We start from the raw sequence: 12,500 nt of genomic DNA on the forward strand, positions 1-12,500 counted from the left end.
AAGTGTTTGAGCATTGATTAAACCCCTCAGGATAGACACATAAAGACCTCAAATAGAATTGCACTGAAAAGATATAAAAGGAACGCAAGACCAAATAATATATCTCAGATTTGTTACCGTGTTAAGAAGTGTCATTATTCAGCAAATACTGATGGGGGAAAATATATATCTTAAAGCCATCAGCAGATTATGATCCCAAGACAAGAAACCACCACGCCAGATTCCTGTCCTGACATCACTGTACAAGGCGAGAGACCTTGTGGCAAAGGGTTGCTGTAGTAGCCTACTCTTTTTTCTTTTCTCTGCTTGATTCATTCATAAGCAATGAATGAATTCCAGTCACCCGTTGAGATACTACCGCTAGGGAGTTTTGGGGTTCTTTGATTGGCGAGATAGTACTATATTGGATCCTTCTCTCTGGTTACGGCTCCTTTTCCCTTGGCCTACACATATACTGAATATTCTGGCCTATTCTTTACATATTCTTTTCTGTCCTCATACATCTGACAACACTGAGATTACCAAAAAAATTCTTCTTCACCGAAGGGGTTAATTACTGCACTGTAATTGTTCAGTGGCCACTTTCCTCTTGGTAAGGGTAGAAAAGACTCTTTAGCTATGGTAAGCAGCTCTTCTAGGAGAAGGACACTCCTAAATCAAACCATTATTCTCTAGTCTTGGGTAGGGCCATAGACTCTGTACCATGGTCTTCCACTGTTATGGGTTAGAGTTCTCTTGCTTGAGGGTACAATCGGGCACAATATTCTATTTAATTTATATTTCTCTTATTTTGTTAAAGTTTTTCTAGTCTATATATGAAATATTTGTTTAGGTGTTGTTGCTATTTTTAAAATATTTTATTTTTCCTTGTTTCCTTTCCTCACTGGGCTATTTTCTCTGTTTGAGCCCTTGGGTTTATAACATCCTGCTTTTCCAACTAGGATTGTATCTTAGAAAGTAGCAGTAATAATAATAATAATAATAATAATAATAATAATAAAATTATTGTCATTTGCCTATCATTTTATAAGTAAGTTCAAAGTAGAACAAGATAAGACGAGACGATTCTGTTAAACTGATTTACAGTTCAGTTAAAACTCGTTCCTCATCTACATCTAAAACAGATTTGGTGTCGTGTACTTATTTCATTCATCTGATAACGTCAGGTATATTCTTCTTAACTAGCACGCCTACGTAAAACAATCTTATATGTAGTTTAAATAACATGATTACCTCTTCGTCTATCTTTTAATTCTCCCACAGATAATGTGGTTATTAAAATAAGTCAGGTTAGAAATTAGCATGAAATTAACGAGAAAGATTAATTTTGTAACAAAATTGCTTCATAAGTGATTCACTCAAGATAAATTTCGAATGCAAGAGAAAACACTACATAAAATAAGTTTTCAAATTTTACTTGCATTACGTTTCTAGGAATAGCAAATAAACACAAGGGTTCCAGGAAAATTATTTATTTCAGCTATGTCGTATATGGATACATAAAACAAGAAAAGAAAGAGATAAGTATGGCAATTATATTGTAGCATAAATGAATAATCAAAGAGGTGAGAGAGAAACAATAAAGAAATGTTGATAGTAATTCCCGTTTGAATCTTTGATTAATTATAACAATCTGAAGACTGAGGAATTGCAACAAAGTTGTTGAAGTCAACGCCGTTCTTCTTAAACACCTCAGAACACTTCTCAGTGGCATGACCCCAGTTCTCTTGAGTCCTGGAGAAGACGAACCCGAACTCGGTCTTGTATCCACTCCAGTCGATGCAGGAATACACACACGAGTAGTTTTCGTAGTCGGTCTCAATCACCTTGTAAGGGCTGCCAATGACTGGAAGAGAATATGCGTAAGAGACTTTTACTAATAAGGAAAAAATAGACCGGAAAATCACTCGATGAAGGAGTTAAAAATCCATTTTAGTAAACCAAATGTTTTCATCTCCTTTTTCCATAAACCGCCTCAATGTTTCTTACCTCCGGGGAAGTCGAGGTGCAAATGAGCGCTGGGGGATCTACTTGTCTGGGAGACATTGCCCTGGAGGGACTTGTGTTCCCAGTTGACGTCCAGTCCTGAGGTCGTCACCCGGAAGCCGTGTTCCTCTTCGTCGAGATCGTACTTGGAAGTGACGCATTTCTTCAGTGGCAAGTAAGGGTTCTCCGTAATCTCGGTCATGAACCAGCGACCGGCGTACTGCATAACAAAATCATTATTCATTTATTTTTAAAGATTTTTCTTGATTACATAAGAGATGGAAACAATCTACGTAATGGTGAAGAGTTTTATTAGAATTAATACTAATTTGATATTTTTCTTTGAGATTTTGCTCCTGATAAGTAGGTTTTGGTTTTAGAAGTTTTGAGATAACAATATTACAAATTGCTTTTGTTGGTAGTATAAAAAGTTTTGATCCAGTGTATTATACACACACACACACACACACACACACACACACACATATTATATATATATATATATATATATATATATATATATATATATATATACACAAAACTTATAGCCTTACTAACAAAAGACCAGCGTGAAAGCCAAAAAGAAATAAGAAAAATGAATTACCAGATGCTAATCTCTTTCTACAATTCTTCGAGGAGAGAAAGTATTCAGGCTATGTGTTTTTGTTCTGGTAATTGAAAGAAGATATCAACTGAAATAAAGAAAAATATCAATATTTTCTTCTTTAGTATAATGTTACGTAAGTTGGCTCTGAAGAGGAGAGTGTGTCTCATTCACCTTACGGACGTCGAAGTTGGGTTGGAGGGAAACATCAGCGCATTTTCCCGCAAGCAGAAAGTCAGGCAGTCCCCCTTGGCAAGAGACAGAGGCCACGACACCCAAAGCAAAGACAGCGACACCCAACATGTTTCCAGAGCAGCAAAATGTTTCTCTTGATTGACTCAGGCCGTCAGCCATCTTATATACGATCCCGATCACCTAGCAATGAAGTCTTCACCATTTTTCTTTCTTTCTTTTTTTCTGCCAGAATTTTACTTCCATTTTCCTGTTCTTGAAAAAAATATATTCTTTTTTTCTTCAAGGACATTTCTTATCTCTTCCATAAAATTGACATTAAATCAAACTGTTAGTTGTAATTGAATTCCTTCTATAAAGTACAGCAGCTAATATGGTTAACGATCAGGTATTAAGAGATTAGAGTATGTGAAAGAATGTGATTAGTCAGCATTCAAGATCATTATGGGACATTTGACAAGAACCTCCGGCATAACTTGTATCACGTCAAGATAACGGACGTATTACGAACGTGAAAAAAAACCTTGCTAAGTCTGCCTGCTTGCGTGACGTCATCAAGGATCCTTTTCGATGGTATAAAAGCACTTGGCGGACGTCCTTCCTCATCAATCCTTCTGTCAAAATGAGACGAGTCCTTCTGGTTGTGTTTGTGGCTGCAGCAGCAGCTGTGGCGTCTGTGTGCGCAGACAAAATCCCAGACTTCGTCGTTAGAGGACAATGTCCTGTTGTGGATGAAGTGAAATTGTGGAAGGAACAAAGGCCTAGACATTCTGAGGTATTGATTCTCTCTCTCTCTCTCTCTCTCTCTCTCTCTCTCTCTCTCTCTCTCTCTCTCTCTCTCTCTCTCTGTTAACAAAATCAAAGGTTCTTGTATGTATACAATCAAGACTGATATACCAAAGCATTCATAAATCACATACAGTACTATGTTTACCAAGTTACCGATATTGACATTTATGACTTAAAATAGACACAACTTTTTATTATTATTATTATTATTATTATTATTATTATTATTATTACTAGCGAAGCTACAATCCTAATTGGAAAAGCAAGATGCTATAAGCCCAAGGGCTCCAATAGGGAAAAATAGCCCAGTGAGGAAAGGGAATATGAAAGAGTAACAAAAACGAAACCTTTTCCAGTTCGGAGGAGTTTGGTTCCAGTACGCTCTCACGAAGAACGAATATCAGCCCCTGGAAAAATGTGTCCACATTCAATATTATTATGGTAAGTGAACCCTTCAATTAATAAGAAACTGGAAAAAACACATAATAAATAACATTGGAAACTTATTTATCTATCTTTAATAATAATCTCTCTCTTTCTCCTCCTCTTCCTCAGATGGAAAAGGATACGAAGTGAAGACTCGGGGCATCAACTACAACGGAGACAAACAGGAGAGACGAGGAGGGATCTATCCTATGCCCCTCGGAGACCCTCATTTCATGGTCGACTTCGAGGGCCATTGTAAGTGGGAGCTTTTTGAAACTTTCTCTTTTGATTTCAGATCTATTTTAATATTCCTCAGAAACTAATGTTTCCTTTTCAACTTCTTGGTTAAATCTTATAGATAAATGGAAGTTATTGACTGTAAATCTTTTCATTTGTTAATGTATTATTATTATTATTATTATTATTATTATTATTATTATTATTATTATCTAGCTAAGCTACAACCCTAGTGGGAAAAGCAAGATGCTATAAGCCCAAGGGATCCAACAGCGAATAATAGCCCAGTTAGGAAAGGAAATAAGGAAATAAATAAACAATATAATAAGTAATAAAAAATTGAAATAGAATATTTTAAAAAAAAATTAACAACATTAAAACAGATATTTGATATATAAACTATATGCCTTTTGTACAGCCTTCGCTGCCCCTCTGGTGATCCTGGACACTGACTACGAGAACTACGCTTGTCTGTACTCTTGCATGGACTACTCCAACTACTACTCGGACTTCGCCTTCGTCTTCTCCCGGACGCCGGAGCTCGAGGACAAATACTTGAGCAAGTGCCAGGCCGCCTTCAGGGACATCGGAGTGGACACCAGCCGTTTCGAAAAGACGGTTCAGGGGTCACACTGCGATTACTAGACTGAAGTGGAATTTCTTCTTGTCATAACATAGAAAGTGACTTTGACTCTTATCTCATCTCTTTTACAGTTCAATACTGGTGAAATTTTTTTCCTTGGTCTATCCTTTTTCGAATGATTTATTGATGACAATAAAGATATCTCTAAGCCAAGTTTTTCTTGTAACAACCTTGCATGCATTTACAATCTTAATTAGGCCATTATAAATACTATATGAGTGTTTTGAATGTAAAGATATTCAATATCTGGTTTGACATTAATTGTTGCTAGTACCAATTATATTAATGAACATCTCTTTCAGTTTACATTTGGCAAGTCTCCTATAATTTGCAATCCCTCCATTCACTGCATCATTCTACCATCTAAAGCATCTCTCTTTTCTATCTCGTGTTCACATGTTCACATTACATAGTTAGCCCTGACCAAGGTCTATACATGAACTTGGCCCTGATCACAGTAGGAAGTTAATGAAAGAAAATTCATAGCTAGTTACTTTGTAGTGACTGGAAATGAAGAGGATATTTAGAGTAAATTGTCTAAGTAAGGAATTAACTAATTTTCACAATAGTTAGACATGTAGGTTAATTTTTGATTGAATATAAAATTTAGTTAGGCCTTAAGCCAAGCACTGGGACATTAAAGGCCATTCAGCGCTATATATCGGCGTCAATGACCTTAGATATTGTGGAGGATTAATTTTTGTTTTATTTTTATTTATTTTATGTTGTTTGCCAAAGAGAGAGAGAGAGAGAGAGAGAGAGAGAGAGAGAGAGAGAGAGAGAGAGAGAGAGAGAGAGAGTGTGTGCAGCGAGCGAGAGGTAGTTAGTGTAATGATTGGTTGTTGTGAGAAAGAGTGTTGGTATAACTGAGGTTATTTGTTTATGTTATTAGCTAGGTTAGGACAGTGGCGAATGTCTTGGGCGAATGCTCTTTTTTATTTGACTGAAGCTAGAGGCAGTTGTGTGTGTGTGAATGCTGGATTATCATTGTCTATCTTTTTTGTAAGTTAATATTGTTTTGCAGTGACATAGTTTGTGCATTGGATTCTACTGTACCTTCGAATATGATCCTGTAATTTCAAGACTTCATCGCCTAATATAAAGAACTTAACGCCAGAATTCGAATGATAAAAAATGATGTGAACAATGGCAACAAAATCCATCACAGAATCTGAAATTAGGATACATTCTTGGAGTAAAGGCATGGCTTTTTCAACTAACTTAATTCTAACAAATAAACTTAACGAAATCGAAAAATCAATAATGATACATTTGCGGAGGTTATTTAAATCGAGTCGGTTTATTTATCCATCTATTTCTCTGTGTGTCTGTCTGTCTGTGGATAGGATAAGGCCTACATCAAAACTACGCGACAGATTTTAACGGAGTTAATCACCACACATAGGCCTAGATCTTAAGTCATGGATGACTTCATTGAATTTTGGAGATGATCCGGATCCAGACTCTAAAATAAAATTATTATCATTATTATTATTATTATTATTATCAGTACTACACGCTACAACCCTAGTTAGAAAAGCAAAATGCTATAAGCCCAGTGGCCCCAAAAGGGAAAATAACCCAGCGAGGAAAGGAAACAAGGAAACATAAAATGTTTCAAGAGCAATAAATACATTAAAACAAATATTTCCTATATAAACTATAAAAACTTTAACAAAACAAGAAGTGTGCCTGAGTGTACCTTCAAGCTTAAGCGTCTTTTGATAATAGGGAAACAATATACAGGAAAGTCAATAGAATTTAAAAAAAGCTATTTATAAGTAAACCTAATGCTTCCATTTCCTTTTACCATAAACCATCCCAATAATAATAATAATAATAATAATAATAATGTTTCTTACCTCCAGGGAAGTCGAAGTGCAAATGAGCGCTGGGAGATCTGCTTGTCTGGAAGATGTCGCCCTGGAAGGACTCGTGCTTGATAAAAGAGTTTGTAGTTCATAATGCTTCCTTCCAAAACTGTTTTTCCTAACTCTTAAGTCCTTGACGGAATCAATTAAAATCTCAATGTTGTATAAGAACTCTGAAAATTTTAGGATTTCTAAAGAGGAACATCATACAAATTAAATTTTACTGCTTTATTGCGGTTGGTCATTTTGATGCAAAATCCAGGAAGAAATAAAAGATATATATATATATATATATATATATATATATATATATATATATATATGTGTGTGTGTGTGTATATATATATATAATATATATATATATATATATATATATATATATATATATATATGTGTGTGTGTATGTTTATATATATATATATATATATATATATATATATATATATATATATATATATATATATATATATATATATATATATGTATGTGTGTGTTATAATTTACATCACTTGAGAGATAAAAGGAATAGTAAAGAAACTATTTTTCATATCAAAATTACCTATCAATACACACATACACACGCATATATATACACATATATATATATATATATATATATATATATATATATATATATGTTTGTGTGTGTGTATTAATGATAGATAATTTTGATAAGAAAAATGGAGTTTCTTTACTAATTCCTTTTATCTCTCAAGTGATGTAAATTATATAAATTCTAATTTCTTTCCTTTCATTAACGTTTGAAAGTGAATGGCTCTATAGAGTTTAATTGGTAATCTATTTAAAATAAGTGTTTGAGCATTGATTAAACCCCTCAGGATAGACACATAAAGACCTCAAATAGAATTGCACTGAAAAGATATAAAAGGAACGCAAGACCAAATAATATATCTCAGATTTGTTACCGTGTTAAGAAGTGTCATTATTCAGCAAATACTGATGGGGGAAAATATATATCTTAAAGCCATCAGCAGATTATGATCCCAAGACAAGAAACCACCACGCCAGATTCCTGTCCTGACATCACTGTACAAGGCGAGAGACCTTGTGGCAAAGGGTTGCTGTAGTAGCCTACTCTTTTTTCTTTTCTCTGCTTGATTCATTCATAAGCAATGAATGAATTCCAGTCACCCGTTGAGATACTACCGCTAGGGAGTTTGGGGTTCTTTGATTGGCGAGATAGTACTACATTGGATCCTTCTCTCTGGTTACGGTTCCCTTTCCCTTGGCCTACACATACACCGAATAGTCTGGCCTATTCTTTACATATTCTTCTCTGTCCTCATACACTGACAACACTGAGATTACCAAACAATTCTTCTTCACCGAAGGGGTTAATTACTGCACTGTAATTGTTCAGTGGCAACTTTCCTCTTGGTAAGGGTAGACGAGACTCTTTAGCTATGGTAAGCAGCTCTTCTAGGAGAAGGACACTCCTAAATCAAACCATTGTTCTCTAGTCTTGGGTAGTGCCATAGACTCTGTACCATGGTCTTCCACTGTTTTGGGTTAGAGTTATCTTGCTTGAGGGTACACTCGGGCACACTATTCTATCTAATTTCTATTTCTCTTATTTTGTTAAAGTTTTTCTAGTCTATAAAAGGAATATTTGTTTAGGTGTTGTTGCTATTTTTAAAATATTTTATTTTTCCTTGTTTCCTTTCCTCACTGGGCTATTTTCTCTGTTTGAGGCCCTTGGGTTTATAACATCCTGCTTTTCCAACTAGGATTGTAGCTTAGCAAGTAGCAGTAATAATAATAATAATAATAATAATAATAATAATAATAATAATATAATGTCAATATTGTCATTACCTATCATTTTATAAATAAGTTAAAATAGAACAAGATAAGACGAGACGATTCTGTTAAACTGATTTACAGTTCAGTTAAAACTCGTTCCTCATCTACATCTAAAACAGATTTGGTGTCGTGTACTTATTTCATTCATCTGATAACGTCAGGTATATTCTTCTTAACTAGCACGCCTACGTAAAACAATCTTATGTGCAGTTTAAATAACATGATTACCTCTTCGTCTATCTTTTAATTCTCCCACAGATAATGTGGTTATTAAAATAAGTCAGGTTAGAAATTAGCATGAAATTAACGAGAAAGATTAATTTTGTAACAAAATTGCTTCATAAGTGATTCACTCAAGATAAATTTCGAATGCAAGAGAAAATACTACATAAAATAAGTTTTCAAATTTTACTTGCATTACGTTTCTAGGAATAGCAAATAAACACAAGGGTTCCAGGAAAATTATTTATTTCAGCTATGTCGTATATGGATACATAAAACAAGAAAAGAAAGAGATAAGTATGGCAATTATATTGTAGCATAAATGAATAATCAAAGAGGTGAGAGAGAAACAATAAAGAAATGTTGATAGTAATTCCCGTTTGAATCTTTGATTAATTATAACAATCTGAAGACTGAGGAATTGCAACAAAGTTGTTGAAGTCAACGCCGTTCTTCTTAAACACCTCAGAACACTTCTCAGTGGCATGACCCCAGTTCTCTTGAGTCCTGGAGAAGACGAAACCGAACTCGGTCTTGTATCCACTCCAGTCGATGCAGGAATACACACACGAGTAGTTTTCGTAGTCGGTCTCAATCACCTTGTAAGGGCTGCCAATGACTGGAAGAGAATATATGTAAGAGACTTTTGATAATAAGGAAAAAATAGACCGGAAAATCACTCGATGAAGGAGTTAAAAATCCATTTTAGTAAACCAAATGTTTTCATCTCCTTTTTCCATAAACCGCCTCAATGTTTCTTACCTCCGGGGAAGTCGAGGTGCAAATGAGCGCTGGGGGATCTACTTGTCTGGAGACATTGCCCTGGAGGGACTTGTGTTCCCAGTTGACGTCCAGTCCTGAGGTCGTCACCCGGAAGCCGTGTTCCTCTTCGTCGAGATCGTACTTGGAAGTGACGCATTTCTTCAGTGGCAAGTAAGGGTTCTCCGTAATCTCGGTCATGAACCAGCGACCGGCGTACTGCATAACAAAATCATTATTCATTTATTTTTAAAGATTTTTCTTGATTACATAAGAGGTGGAAACAATCTACGTAATGGTGAAGAGTTTTATTAGAATTAATACTAATTTGATATTTTTCTTTGAGATTTTGCTCCTGATAAGTAGGTTTTGGTTTTAGAAGTTTTGAGATAACAATATTACAAATTGCTTTTGTTGGTAGTATAAAAAGTTTTGATCCAGTGTATTATACACACACACACACACACACACACACACACATATATATATATATATATATATATATATATATATATATATATATATATATATACATACAAAACTTATAGCCTTACTAACAAAAGACCAGCGTGAAAGCCAAAAAGAAATAAGAAAAATGAATTACCAGATGCTAATCACTTTCTACAATTCTTCGAGGAGAGAAAGTATTCAGGCTATGTGTTTTTGTTCTGGTAATTGAAAGAAGATATCAACTGAAATAAAGAAAAATATCAATATTTTCTTCTTTAGTATAATGTTACGTAAGTTGGCTCTGAAGAAGAGAGTGTGTCTCATTCACCTTACGGACGTCGAAGTTGGGTTGGAGGGAAACATCAGCGCATTTTCCCGCAAGCAGAAAGTCAGGCAGTCCCCCTTGGCAAGAGACAGAGGCCACGACACCCAAAGCAAAGACAGCGACACCCAACATGTTTCCAGAGCAGCAAAATGTTTCTCTTGATTGACTCAGGCCGTCAGCCATCTTATATACGATCCCGATCACCTAGCAATGAAGTCTTCACCATTTTTCTTTCTTTCTTTTTTTCTGCCAGAATTTTACTTCCATTTTCCTGTTCTTGAAAAAAATATATTCTTTTTTTCTTCAAGGACATTTCTTATCTCTTCCATAAAATTGACATTAAATCAAACTGTTAGTTGTAATTGAATTCCTTCTATAAAGTACAGCAGCTATTATGGTTAACGATCAGGTATTAAGAGATTAGAGTATGTGAAAGAATGTGATTAGTCAGCATTCAAGATCATTATGGGACATTTGACAAGAACCTCCGGCATAACTTGTATCACGTCAAGATAACGGACGTATTACGAACGTGAAAAAAAACCTTGCTAAGTCTGCCTGCTTGCGTGACGTCATCAAGGATCCTTTTCGATGGTATAAAAGCACTTGGCGGACGTCCTTCCTCATCAATCCTTCTGTCAAAATGAGACGAGTCCTTCTGGTTGTGTTTGTGGCTGCAGCAGCAGCTGTGGCGTCTGTGTGCGCAGACAAAATCCCAGACTTCGTCGTTAGAGGACAATGTCCTGTTGTGGATGAAGTGAAATTGTGGAAGGAACAAAGGCCTAGACATTCTGAGGTATTGATTCTCTCTCTCTCTCTCTCTCTCTCTCTCTCTCTCTCTCTCTCTCTCTCTCTCTCTCTCTCTCTCGTTAACAAAATCAAAGGTTCTTGTATGTATACAATCAAGACTGATATACCAAAGCATTCATAAATCACATACAGTACTATGTTTACCAAGTTACCGATATTGACATTTATGACTTAAAATAGACACAACTTTTTATTATTATTATTATTATTATTATTATTATTATTATTATTAGCGAAGCTACAATCCTAATTGGAAAAGCAAGATGCTATAAGCCCAAGGGCTCCAATAGGGAAAAATAGCCCAGTGAGGAAAGGGAATATGAAAGAGTAACAAAAACGAAACCTTTTCCAGTTCGGAGGAGTTTGGTTCCAGTACGCTCTCACGAAGAACGAATATCAGCCCCTGGAAAAATGTGTCCACATTCAATATTATTATGGTAAGTGAACCCTTCAATTAATAAGAAACTGGAAAAAACACATAATAAATAACATTGGAAACTTATTTATCTATCTTTAATAATAATCTCTCTCTTTCTCCTCCTCTTCCTCAGATGGAAAAGGATACGAAGTGAAGACTCGGGGCATCAACTACAACGGAGACAAACAGGAGAGACGAGGAGGGATCTATCCTATGCCCCTCGGAGACCCTCATTTCATGGTCGACTTCGAGGGCCATTGTAAGTGGGAGCTTTTTGAAACTTTCTCTTTTGATTTCAGATCTATTTTAATATTCCTCAGAAACTAATGTTTCCTTTTCAACTTCTTGGTTAAATCTTATAGATAAATGGAAGTTATTGACTGTAAATCTTTTCATTTGTTAATGTATTATTATTATTATTATTATTATTATTATTATTATTATTATTACTAGCTAAGCTACAACCCTAGTGGGAAAAGCAAGATGCTATAAGCCCAAGGGATCCAACAGCGAATAATAGCCCAGTTAGGAAAGGAAATAAGGAAATAAATAAACAATATAATAAGTAATAAAAAATTGAAATAGAATATTTAAAAAAAATTAACAACATTAAAACAGATATTTGATATATAAACTATATGCCTTTTGTACAGCCTTCGCTGCCCCTCTGGTGATCCTGGACACTGACTACGAGAACTACGCTTGTCTGTACTCTTGCATGGACTACTCCAACTACTACTCGGACTTCGCCTTCGTCTTCTCCCGGACGCCGGAGCTCGAGGACAAATACTTGAGCAAGTGCCAGGCCGCCTTCAGGGACATCGGAGTGGACACCAGCCGTTTCGAAAAGACGGTTCAGGGGTCACACTGCGATTACTAGACTGAAGTGGAATTTCTTCTTGTCATAACATAGAAAGTGACTTTGACTCTTATCTCATCTCTTT

General features: G+C 35.4%; 3 protein-coding genes and 1 pseudogene across 3 annotated transcripts; 2 read left to right on the plus strand and 2 right to left on the minus strand.

Moving 5' to 3' along the window:
• Window positions 1-1,619: 1,619 nt before the first annotated feature.
• LOC137635222 (crustacyanin-A2 subunit-like) lies at window positions 1,620-2,944 on the minus strand. The gene is made up of 3 exons (XM_068367683.1): window positions 2,765-2,944; window positions 1,990-2,206; window positions 1,620-1,846 (listed from the first exon to the last, which is right to left on the minus strand). Exons 1-3 carry the CDS (start codon window positions 2,942-2,944, stop codon window positions 1,620-1,622), a joined length of 624 nt encoding a protein of 207 aa, XP_068223784.1.
• A 460-nt stretch (window positions 2,945-3,404) lies between these two features.
• LOC137637995 (crustacyanin-C1 subunit-like) lies at window positions 3,405-4,926 on the plus strand. Its single transcript, XM_068370088.1, has 4 exons — window positions 3,405-3,557; window positions 3,928-4,012; window positions 4,127-4,252; window positions 4,653-4,926. Exons 1-4 carry the CDS (start codon window positions 3,405-3,407, stop codon window positions 4,877-4,879), a joined length of 591 nt encoding a protein of 196 aa, XP_068226189.1. The 3' UTR covers window positions 4,880-4,926.
• A 4,260-nt stretch (window positions 4,927-9,186) lies between these two features.
• LOC137635232 (crustacyanin-A2 subunit-like) lies at window positions 9,187-10,511 on the minus strand (annotated as a pseudogene).
• Window positions 10,512-10,971: 460 nt separating this feature from the next.
• LOC137637996 (crustacyanin-C1 subunit-like) lies at window positions 10,972-12,483 on the plus strand. The gene is made up of 4 exons (XM_068370089.1): window positions 10,972-11,124; window positions 11,491-11,575; window positions 11,690-11,815; window positions 12,210-12,483. The coding sequence occupies exons 1-4, from the start codon at window positions 10,972-10,974 to the stop codon at window positions 12,434-12,436; spliced, it is 591 nt and encodes a 196-aa protein (XP_068226190.1). The 3' UTR covers window positions 12,437-12,483.
• The last annotated feature ends 17 nt before the right edge of the window (window positions 12,484-12,500 follow it).

The sequence above is a fragment of the Palaemon carinicauda genome, chromosome 3 (assembly GCF_036898095.1).
Source record: "Palaemon carinicauda isolate YSFRI2023 chromosome 3, ASM3689809v2, whole genome shotgun sequence".
NCBI lineage: Eukaryota > Metazoa > Arthropoda > Malacostraca > Decapoda > Palaemonidae > Palaemon > Palaemon carinicauda.

Excerpts from the sequence above, each read along its gene's own strand:
- LOC137637996 (XM_068370089.1), top strand. The coding sequence starts at position 10,972 with ATGAGACGAGTCCTTCTGGTTGTGTTTGTGGCTGCAGCAGCAGCTGTG. Across the intron at positions 11,576-11,689 it reads CCACATTCAATATTATTATG|ATGGAAAAGGATACGAAGTG; the intron begins GTAAGTGAACCC and ends CCTCTTCCTCAG. Across the intron at positions 11,816-12,209 it reads GGTCGACTTCGAGGGCCATT|CCTTCGCTGCCCCTCTGGTG; the intron begins GTAAGTGGGAGC and ends CCTTTTGTACAG.
- LOC137637995 (XM_068370088.1), top strand. The coding sequence starts at position 3,405 with ATGAGACGAGTCCTTCTGGTTGTGTTTGTGGCTGCAGCAGCAGCTGTG. Across the intron at positions 3,558-3,927 it reads AAAGGCCTAGACATTCTGAG|TTCGGAGGAGTTTGGTTCCA; the intron begins GTATTGATTCTC and ends AACCTTTTCCAG. Across the intron at positions 4,253-4,652 it reads GGTCGACTTCGAGGGCCATT|CCTTCGCTGCCCCTCTGGTG; the intron begins GTAAGTGGGAGC and ends CCTTTTGTACAG.
- LOC137635222 (XM_068367683.1), bottom strand. The coding sequence starts at position 2,944 with ATGGCTGACGGCCTGAGTCAATCAAGAGAAACATTTTGCTGCTCTGGA. Across the intron at positions 2,207-2,764 it reads CCAACTTCGACGTCCGTAAG|TACGCCGGTCGCTGGTTCAT; the intron begins GTGAATGAGACA and ends TTTGTTATGCAG. Across the intron at positions 1,847-1,989 it reads GCACCTCGACTTCCCCGGAG|TCATTGGCAGCCCTTACAAG; the intron begins GTAAGAAACATT and ends ATTCTCTTCCAG.